At 37.9% G+C, this 11,115-nt stretch overlaps 1 protein-coding gene across 1 annotated transcript; it reads left to right on the top strand.

The window, feature by feature from the left end:
- Window positions 1-316: 316 nt before the first annotated feature.
- On the top strand, window positions 317-9,385 carry LOC104162434 (zinc finger protein 106-like; the record flags this gene model as incomplete). The annotated part of the gene is made up of 11 exons (XM_009701152.1): window positions 317-372; window positions 874-1,019; window positions 1,311-1,445; window positions 1,765-1,881; window positions 2,713-2,904; window positions 3,954-4,016; window positions 5,008-5,127; window positions 5,572-5,643; window positions 7,142-7,213; window positions 7,819-7,965; window positions 9,042-9,385. Coding segments are annotated over 11 exons (1,177 nt in total), but the record flags the coding sequence as incomplete, so codon positions are not given.
- Between the last annotated feature and the right edge of the window lie 1,730 nt (window positions 9,386-11,115).

Below are 11,115 nucleotides of genomic sequence, written 5' to 3'. Positions count from 1 at the left end.
TTTTTTTTTTTTCTTTTTTTCTTTCTTTCCTGTTCAGAAAGTTGTACAACTTGTAATTTCATTCAGGAGTGAAATAAGAGTGGAAAATGAAAATTGAATTTGCTTTTTTTGTCCAACCAATTAATGTGTCTTGTCACCTACTAATTTCTCTAATACAAGGCTGCCTTCTATGGGAAGTTTGTTTTTAAGCTTATCTGTCACAGCCTATTTTTCACTAAGTGCACAGTCTTGTGTTCTGGAGTATTACTTACACTAATATTTTGTCTGAAAATGAACATGCAAAGTCTGATCTCGCTACTCTTTATCTGTGTTACAGTGTGACTGAGACAGAGACTTCCATATCATCACTAAGAGGATCAAAGAACTCATCAGGTATAACTTTTAAGCTTGTCTTCTGATACTTTGTGTATAGTATCTTGTAGGACTTTGAGTTAAGTCTCAATCAGACTGCTTTCAGGGAGGAATTTTGCCCTGAAGATAAAAACCTCCACTAAAACCTGAAGTTGGAAGTGATGCATACTCACTTATGTCATCTCTCATTGAATGCCTTGTGCCTTGATCCCTCCACATCCCCGCTGCCTCCTCCCACATGAACACTTCTGCTCCACAGTCTCTGTAGAGCGGTGGGACAAACAATAATACAATCCTTTTGCTATTGTAAAGATCTTTCTGGACTTAACATCATATAAAGGCCTTTCTGGCATTTTATATTGCCTTCTGCCACTTACAGGCTCCAGCTGGGACCCACAATGAAATCTGACTTTAAGGTGCTGAGCCCACAAAATAGTTCTGCTGTTTGGTAATACAAACAAGAGTAGCATGCTTGCTTGAGTATGTTCCCATAATGAAAGAAAGTGTGTGTCTGTCCTGCAGAAGTGTCTTCGGAGCCAGGTGAGGATGAAGAACCTACAGAGGGAAACTTTGAGGGACACCTGGCTGCAGTGAATGCTATTCAGATTTTTGGGAATTTGTTGTATACCTGCTCAGCTGACAAAACTGTGTGCGCCTACAATCTGGTTGTAAGTAAAGTTGTGGGAATGGTGTTACATTAATTGTAGTCACAAGGTTGCACTCCTGTTTTTGTAAAGCCTTAATGTGTAGTTAAGGAAGCAGCTGCTTTTTCAAGCGCCTAGTTTTTTATGTTATTCTTTTCTTTAAACCTCTCCCCTCCCTATGAGAGAGGGGTAAGGGGAGATAGATTGCTGCGTGTGTCCTGCTTTTGTTGGCTGTCCTACCCTACTCTGTCAGGCACAGATCCTGAGAAGCGTTATTGGCCTTTATGTTGACAGACCCTATGCTTTCCCTTTTAGAGCAGGAAGTGTGTGGCCATCTTTGAAGGACATACTTCAAAAGTGAACTGCCTCCTGGTCACTCAGACAAACGGGAAGAATGCTGCACTCTATACTGGCTCAAGCGACCACACTATCAACTGTTACAATATCAAGGTACTCAAATTCTGTGTTGATTAACATGTAATGCATTCTTACGCGAGTGTTTTTTCGCAAATACAAATTTTAAAAGCCTCTTAAACCCATATGAGCTGGACATGAGCCCCACTTCATACCTCAAGTCTCAAAGATGGAAGTGCGCTGATTAAAACCAAGATCAAACTGCGATGTGACACCAAACTTTCAGATGTTTTTCTCCACCTCTGTTGGTTCAAAAAGCACAGCTTGTAGGTGAAAATCATCATTCACTTCAGGCTTTTTTCCCTGAATTGTTTTCAGTTAATGAGAAGCTTTAAATACTTCTTTCTATTGCCAGACCAAAGAGTGTATGGAACAGTTTAAATTGGAAGATCGAGTGCTCTGTTTACACAGTAGATGGCGGATCCTTTATGCAGGCCTTGCAAATGGCAGCGTGGTTACTTTCAGCATAAAGGTTAGTTTGTTTAAATATTGGCACCTAAAAGCCTGTTGTGATGCCGTTTCTCTCCACTTTGTGTTTCTTTCCATTCTTTCTCTTGAGTAGTAAGTGTAAGTATTTTGGTATAAATGGTCACTGTTGGCCCCTTTTGGTCCTTTATTTTTGTCAGTGTGTGAAGCTGTCCCATTTCCCCTTCCCTCCGGTTACCTTTCTCTTAATTGCTGTATTGTTGTCACATTTTTCCTTAAAGTTCCACCTGGCCTGCCAGTTGTATATCATGAGAGTTTTGTGACGCAGTTGATTATTTGCGAGTCCTCCTTTCTTGCCCATCAAAGTAGTGTGGGAGACTTTAATGTGTTGCTGGTTTTGCCTGCTCCATTTGCAGTTATGGAAGAGAGACTCATTAACGTGATTTTCTGGCAAAGAGGCTTAATCTGCAATCTCCATGATACTTAAAAGTGAATAAAAATATTTTTTTAAATAAAATTATTTTCCTGATTATTCTCTTCATGGATCCTACACTAATTTCTCAAATGTATCCTTACAAATTTATCCTAGTTTGCATTTTTCTCATAACACTATTTCCTCTAGTTATTGTAACTCGGAAGGAGGATTTACTGGAGCTTTGCTAAATAATGAAATATTTTTTTAGGAGACAGAAAATCAAAGCCTAACATAAGGAGTTGTTTCCTTGATTTGGAAGATGCAGCTCTTACCACTGCTGAAATAGCGTGTTAGTAAACTGAAATCAGACGTAACAGGTACAACACAAAAAGGACTCAGTGGTCGAGTCAGTGTCATAACAAAGTTTTAGTTCTTCAATACATTTTTTTTGTCCCACCTCAGAACAACAAGCAGATTGATACCTTTGAATGCCATGGCCCTAGAGCAGTGAGCTGTCTAGCCACAGCTCAGGAAGGAGCACGGAAGTTGTTGGTAGTGGGTTCCTACGACTGCACCATCAGCGTGCGAGATGCGCGGAATGGACTGCTGCTCAGAACCCTGGAAGGTCACAGCAAGACTATACTCTGCATGAAGGCAAGTGTCTCTGAAAATATATTTTTGACATAGAATGCTTAAAATGGTGTGTTTTTTCTTTTTCTTCCTCATTGTATAGTGAGCAGATTATGGTAGGAAATAGAGGATTTCTCTATTTTAAATGATAAAACCTAAGTAATTTGGTAAGAAAATTCTCTGCCATATTTCACGTTCCCAGCAAACTGTTGGGGGTGTGTATGTAGGAAGCATGTTTATTTCACGTTGTTAGAAGATTCAAGGAATCTTGAAATGTGAGTTTGCCAATGCAAAGATGAAGCTAGTTTTCACATATCCTGATAGTACAAACCTCAGAGGAAACTGGAAAAAAATGTAACTCTAGAGAAGTAGTATTCTTTTTTAATAGAAGAATCAGTAACACACACTTACAGGTTTCTGGCTCCTGAGATTACAAGCTGGAACATACGCTTGTCTGACTGCTTTGCTGTGACCACTATCATGTAAGAGAAAGGAGATGACTTCCATAAGTGGTATTTGTCACTTTAGATATTATGGGGCCGTGGCAGAGCCTTTTTTGCCCTGTGGGCTATCCTAGTCCTGCTTGCATAGCAGCATAATGTGGTTCGTTCTTGATCCAGGATGGATCTATTAAGCTTCCTTTCTAGATTAGTACTTGTCAGGAGCATCGTCTTTCTTATGTGACCAGAATATAAGTACACAGCACATGCAGTATTTCCAGGAAACACTGGGCTTTACTGTGCATGTGCAGAGCAGCATTCTGCAGTCAGTTTGCTTGGTCTCTGATCTACTGCTGAGCTGTCCCTGAGAATAGTCCATAGGTAGGATGAGTTAGCCTGATGGGCTGCAAGTTAACAGCTTCTAATGTCAAATGCGAAGTGTCAGAAGTCATCATTAGGACAGCATAGTACATTGTCTAGCTCTTTTGTAAAGAACTCAATGCATGCTTTTTTCCCACACTCTCTGTTGATTTTAAGACTGTCAAATTTAGGAAATAAACCGAACAGCATCTTAACATTTTGCTTGCCCGTTTCCGTATCTGTTACAAAAATAAAACTTTTTTTTTTGGGAAGGTTGTGAATGATCTGGTATTCAGTGGCTCCAGTGACCAGTCTGTCCATGCCCACAACATTCATGTAAGTCTCATATATAAAGTTGGAGTGACTTCTGCTATTAAGGCAGTGAATTCCTGTGCTATAAAGTCAGTATTTCCAGAATTTTTGACAGACTGGTGGGGAAAAGTGCTTCTAGAAAAGGAAGTCATATTATTTTTTTAATTTAGCTATGCACTATAGCTATCTAAGGAGGCGTGCAGAGGATACGTAAACATGCTTGTAATATGATAGGCAACACCTTTTTATCTGGGGATCTTGCTTTTGCAAATATTACTACAAATGTGCTGATAATGTGGAAAGGGTTCAGAGCAAAGCCATGTGAAATATTCTGGTGGGGGAAGAGTTTCTTAAATACGGGATAAACTTGAGAAACACAGTATTCCAAACTAGCTGGTTCAAGAGCTGTTGTACTGTCATGAATGCTTTGTCTCTAGTCTGCCACTCTCTTCCTCTTTTATACCATGTTTCCCCTGTGCTAGCAGAAGCGTTCATGTAGCTATGCAATAAGTTAGATTAAGAAACTTATTGGAGGTAAATTTTAGTTGACCCAAAAGAATGTATATTTCTGTGTATTTAGCCAAATTTGCTCACTGATCCTTGTGGCTACATGAATGCTGCTAGTACTAATAGCACAGTACTAGTTGCAGGATAGTGGGAACACGTAACTAATGATGGAAAGAGAAGTACACACTTCATAGTGGCATGCATTTCTATTGTACTGGAATGACTCTGTGTTAACATGGGCAAAGAAAAGGATAAGTAGTATTTGATCATAATCTAGAAGTGCCTTCACAGAAAACGGAAGTCTAATAAAAGGGTGTTTCCATTTTTTCAGTAGCAAGCATTGAAGCTAGCTACCCTATCTAGGTTAAGTAAAACTGTTTTATTGTTTTGTTTTTTTTAAAAAAAACACACACACACCACCAACACCCCCCCCCCAAAAAAAAAAAAACAAACCACAAAACAAAACCAAAACCAAACACCTGTTTGCCTTTGCTTTTTCTTGATGCAGACTGGAGAGCTGGTACGGATCTATAAAGGCCATAACCATGCAGTAACAGTTGTGAATATTCTTGGGAAAGTGATGGTGACAGCATGTCTAGATAAATTTGTTCGTGTTTATGAACTACAGGTAGGAAGATAGCTACTAATGACATTAACCTAATATATGTTAATTATTTTGAAGTCAAATAGAAGTCATCTTCGTGCTTACTGGTCTCTGGCCCATCCCTCTCATTCCTGTCACACAGAACATATAGTTGTCTCACCAGCCAAAATATATGGGTTTTAAAGAATATAGCCTAAACCGTTTTTTTAGAATCTGTGTTGTTCTAAGACAATGACAGCTAAGAAAAGTGGGGAAATGTTAAGTTTTGTCCATGGTCTTTCAGCAGACAAAGAGTCACAGAAGTAATGTAAGCAAAAGTGAGCTTTCATGGTGGCTATGAAGTTTGGAATCTACCAGTGTTTAGTTGCTACCCAGGAAACTGCTTTAGGAAGCATTGTCATTCACACGTCTGTGAAGAATGGGTATTAACTGTCATGCTATTAAATGTCTGTGTCTGTTTCTTTCAAGTCACATGACCGCTTGCAAGTCTATGGAGGCCACACGGATATGATCATGTGTATGACCATCCATAAGAGCATGGTAACTTTCTTCTTGTCACTGCTCTCAAAGAGAAGATTGTAATTTCCACAGGCATATAGAAGACAGTTTAATTTTTTCAGATAATGAAATCAACCCGCTGTCTGACTAAGAAAAGCTTAGAAATGTCAGCCAAAAAGTCAAATTGCTGTAACAGCTTTGTATTTATGTAGTGTTATTGTCTGGGGGAAAATTACCTTCTAGCTTATTGTAGTCTTAAAACAATAGTTCCGTTTACAGTGATGATTGCAATGAAGAGTCGAGAAACAGTAAAATATTTCCTCTTTTCAAGCATTAATCCAGTTTGACTTTTACTCAAGAGAGTCACACAGATGCTAGAGAAAAACTTCACCCACAGTCAAACCTCTAGTAACCTTTGATAGAACCTAAACAATTGATTTAGGTGCACAGATTTCTTCATACGTCTGCCCTGCAAGATAAGGTTCAGAAGCACTTTTGGATAAATAACTTGCTTAAGTTATTAAAAGGACTTACTTGCTTTTGTGTAGGAATTCGTTTGCAAACATTCTTTCAGATTGTGAAATAAGAAGTATAGTGATGATCTGTAATAACAGAAGAATCAAGCTGAACAGAACTGATCTCCTACTAATTAGAATACATACTGCCCAAGCTTCACTTCTCATGTGAGTGAGATGGAGAGCTAAGTGCACTCAGGCTTTGTGCTCACAGTCTGAGGCTTGAACTGTCCCCCAGCAGTGGTCTGTTCTGGGCATTTTCAATCAAAGAAGTGTTCAGATGAGAAGCTTAGTGAGAGTGAAAGATTATGATTTTCTGTAGTAGTCTTAGTAGTAAAGTGTAGTCTCTTACAGCAGATTGGCTGTTATATGCTAGTGATGAATCTTCAAGAGACAAGAAGTCTTGAACAAAAAGAGCAAATGAAATCTTCAGCTTGCAGAGTTTTCTGTATTATGTGAGGACTTTTTTTAACGATGAATGTTCTTTATGGGATTACGAGCAGCTGACATCCTTTTCTTTCCAAAAGGACAATTTTGTGTGGAGCATTTGTCTAACAGAAGTGGTTTTTTAAGATGTCATTTTGCCTGCCTTTTCAGGATCTGCATCAGTCTTCTCTTTCTGAAATTCTGATGTTCTTCCTCACTCTTCCTCTCCGTCTCTTTTTGATATACATATAACTGGTTAAGTCCTGGAAATACATTCAACTTGACGTTTACACCTAAAATTTTTTTCACTTCAGTGGATAATAACATTATATTTTAAAGTTTTCTGAACTTTTACACACACGACATTATCAAAAATAGAAGTTATGGAAACATTTCTTATTCATTAGTAGGTTTTTGTAAACTATGAATGCAAGTCTTAAAAGAATTAGGTTAGACCTATTTTTTAGATTTAGAAGCCATGCATGTTGATATTTTATTGCTTTTCACCTGTTCTATGCTGAAACCTCCTTCAAAATTTGCCTTCATTTATTTTTTTCTGTTATTCCCAGCTTGCTTATCCATGAGTGTTTCTTTTACAGATCTACACTGGATGCTATGATGGCAGTGTCAGAGCTGTGAGACTTAATCTACTGCAGAATTATCGTTGCTGGGTAATGAGCGAAATATTTTTAACCTCCCTTTGTTACAGTTTTTACACTACTCAGTCGTGGATAGCTTGACCGTTAATTTGTTATAATTCAATAACATTTTAAAAATGTGTATGTGCATTTTAAGTGTACGTATATATCAGTAGTTGCATTTTTCATGATCTTTAGTCTATGTGTATGCTTTGGGGCAAGTTGATAGTAGCATCTTAGATTATTTTTCTTTCTGGCAATTTTTAGATAGTGGCATGTAACTGTTTAAAACCAAAAACTTCAGCTGAGTGACATAGAAAAGCTGATTTACTCTGCTAAATAAGTTTATTTAAATTCCCAGTGACTCTGTCTCAGGTAAACTTAAATCTTGTAAAGGCATAGTTTGTCTCTTCATGCTGCCATTCTTGCTCTTGGCTAGAGGCAGGAGAAATCTGTCTAAAGCTGTAGTTAAAGGAATAGAGACCACTGAGAATGGAAATGGCGTAAGACGATTAAAAAGTTACAGGAGGTGGCATGTGTGTGAACAGTCTTGGTAGAATATTGTGAAGTTGCAAGAAGAAAAGCATTAGCTAAAATTCTTTTTCCCTGGCTTTTTCTGGCATGTTTTTTTCTACCAGTGGCATGGATGTTCACTGATCTTTGGAGTTGTGGACCATCTGAAACAACACTTGCTAACTGACCACACCAACCCAAATTTTCAGACCCTAAAATGTCGTTGGAAAAACTGTGATGCTTTCTTTACTTCCAGGAAAGGTTCCAAGCAGGTATGTGGTTGAACTAACATGGTTGTATTTGATAGTACAAACTACTTTATATCACCACAGTTGTGGGACTAGATCCTATTTCTCTTAAAAAGGTTAAATTCTTCTAGTCTTGACAGGCTTAACTGCATACAGTTACAGTCATACAAGGCTAATAGGGTTCAATTCAACCTGTGACAGGTGAAGAGTGCAGCTAAGTATGATAACTTGAGATATGGTCAATTTAAAACAGTTTGGTCCTAAAATATTTCAAGAATTTTACCATTTCCATGTAATATTAGAAGAAATTCTGAGAACTATATGCAAGATGTTATTAAGGTTTTGTAGGAAAAATTTATTTTTAAGATGAACAAACATCAGTCTTGAAACAGGTCTTTATCCTTTTAATTTTTATTCATCACTACCCCCCTTCATTATTGTGGATGCTGATGCTGTTTATCTTTCACATGGGATTAGTTTTGCTAACAATCTTTAAATAAGTAGTGCATAAATTTCTGAGTGAATGTTAGCACAGATGGGAAGAAAATGAAGAAGGCGTAAGAGTTGGATTAAGTGATATGGAAAGGGTTGGGGGGGTGAGTGGAAGGAGGGTTGTTACCTATAGACTGGTTGATAAAAATCCACATTTTACTTCTTGGCAATATAAACTACCTTCATGTTGAATGCTTTTCAAAATACACAATGGAAGGAGGTTTCTTTGAGAACTAAGAAACAGAATTAGAATCCTTCATTTCTCTTTAAGCATTGGCTTTGGGTATGATGTGTTTATTTGATACGTTCTAGTCAGAAAGGAAGCTGGTTTTTATTTGCCTTGAATGATGTGGTATGGGAGATACTTTATATATGTGATTAATAGCTTGGCATTTGAGCTTTTTTGTTTGTATTTCGGGGGTTTTTTTTTGTTTTGGGGGTTTTTTTGTTTTAATTTTTTTTAGAAGCTTTAAGCCAAAAAAATGTATATTATCTAGAATGTCACTTTCACTGAGGCTTCAAGAATCTTCTGCAAAGTTTTTTGTAGTTTTTTGTGGGGTTTTTGGTGATATTATTATTTTTAACTGACTTCTCTGCTTCTTTCCTAGGATGCTGTAGGACACATTGAAAGACATGCTGTGGATGACAGCAGGATTGACTCATGAAGCTCTTCACCTCCCACATTGGGAAGTAATTTTATATGTCAGAATTATTCCAAATAACATCAGTTTCTTACTCCAGTCTTTCCTCTTTCTTTTCCCACTTGGAATGCAAAATGGAGCGGGGCTGAAATGCCTTGCTACAGAGACTGCAGGTGGTGTTGCACTCTGTAGCAATAAGGCTGGTCAATTAAGACTTGGCCCAAATGGAAGATTCTTGCAAGTTTTTAATTCATTGACAGATAAGAATATTCCCTCTTCTTGTCTGCCTTGGTTTTTTGTTGTTTGTTTTTTCTGATTGGGTTTTTTTTAAGAAGCATAGTCTGAGAGTCTTTGCGAAGTCCAGAGGAGTGTTGAGAACTGAGATTACAATAGGTGCTGGTGTTTGCAAACTCAGCTTGAAGCCTGTTAAGTGTCGAAGACCTGTCTGTTATTATGTTGTATCCAGTTTTTTTAGATGATTTTAATAAAATTCTGCAAATCAGAATATCACAAATTCTTACAGTGTAACCTGAATATCCAGTGTACATTTTGACTGACTTCATAAAAAGAACAGGTATTTTATGGAGAACTGGAATAAATTAAATTTTTTTTATGTTAATTGTAACTTATTTTTTATTCCTTGTGTAAAAATTGCTATAACTGGCAGAATATATACAGTGACAGACTGCCCTAAATACTGTACCTCCTGAGGTATTTTGTTTATTTGGAGGAAAGCAGTTATTTCTTAAGAGGTATGCCAGTAGCAGCAAAACAACCAGAACAGTGGCTCCACTCATGTGCTTTGCAATCTTAGTCTTTTTAAATATAGGCCCTTATGTACAGGAAAGTAGTAAGTGATGTCGGCTTTTGTTTTAGTTAAATACCAGCATAACCACTGCAATCTTGACACAACACCATAGTTGGATTCTTGATTTTATTTGGAATCTTAGTGACTGAGCTTTGCAGTCCCCTATCTTCATGGCATAGCAAACTAAGAGAAACGCAAAGCCACTGCCTGTCTGAAGTGCACCCCCTTAGGTAGTGTTTTGTTTCTCTTGTGAACTGGCTTAATTGTCTTGGGCTATGCCAAATTCACAAAAGCTCAACTGGAAAGAATGGAGCAGGATTTTAAAGGATTTTAACGTCTAAAGTTCTCAAGCAGAAGCTGAGGATAAAAAAATGCATATCACGTGTAGAATGCACTGCTGCTACTAATGCACAGAAGGTACCACAGAGAAGCCAGTGCAGAGAGGAAGACTGTTTCCACTTGTCAGGATTCCTCTGCAAGTGTCCCTTGGGGTGGAAAACTTTACCCATTAAATTCAGTGATATGTACTTCTTGCCTTTGCAATCCTCTCCCATAATGACACTAATATAGCAAAGAGCTCTCTTAAACAATGAGACTAATCTGGCAAGGAGCTTTATGTTCACTTTTGCCTAACTTGCTGCTCGGGATAAAAAAAGCAGAGGTTTCCTTAAACTGTAACAGAGGGTCACGACAGCCCAGTGTTGAAACTGAGCTGCTTATAAATGAATCCAGTGTTTTTCAAACAAATTGGATGTACTATTTTTACTGGGCATCTCTTTCACCACTACTTTGAGGCTTGATATGCCAACCACAGACCAAAAAAGTTTTATAGCCTCATTCTTTGACTATAAAGAAGCCTTTTTTAGAAAGTGATTGAGGAAAACCCATGGATGTTCTACTGCCATCAAATCAAGGAACTTCAGGCCCTTCTCTGAAGCACGCTATTTTTGTATTGTCTTAGTGGACAAACATGATTTCTCTGTAGTTGCTTGACATTGATGATTTTTTTTGTGAGAGACAGGAGTAAAATAGGAATGAGATGCTGTAGCATCCTACTTCAAAGACATGGGAATCTCTGGGTTCCAGTGCTTTTGTGGCGATTTGTTTGGGGTTTTTTTATTAAGCTGTTTGTGGACAGGAAAAAACCCCAGTATGTGGCTCAGAGCCCAGGCTGTTTTGAGGGGGGTTTTGTTCTGGGTTTTGGGGGGTGTGTTTGTGGGTTTGGATTTTTTT

This window comes from Cariama cristata, unplaced genomic scaffold (assembly GCF_000690535.1).
Source record: "Cariama cristata isolate BGI_N322 unplaced genomic scaffold, ASM69053v1 scaffold8365, whole genome shotgun sequence".
Taxonomy (NCBI): domain Eukaryota; kingdom Metazoa; phylum Chordata; class Aves; order Cariamiformes; family Cariamidae; genus Cariama; species Cariama cristata.
The sequence above is the reverse complement of the archived record's forward strand: the minus strand, read 5'-3'. Positions and strand labels throughout refer to the sequence as shown.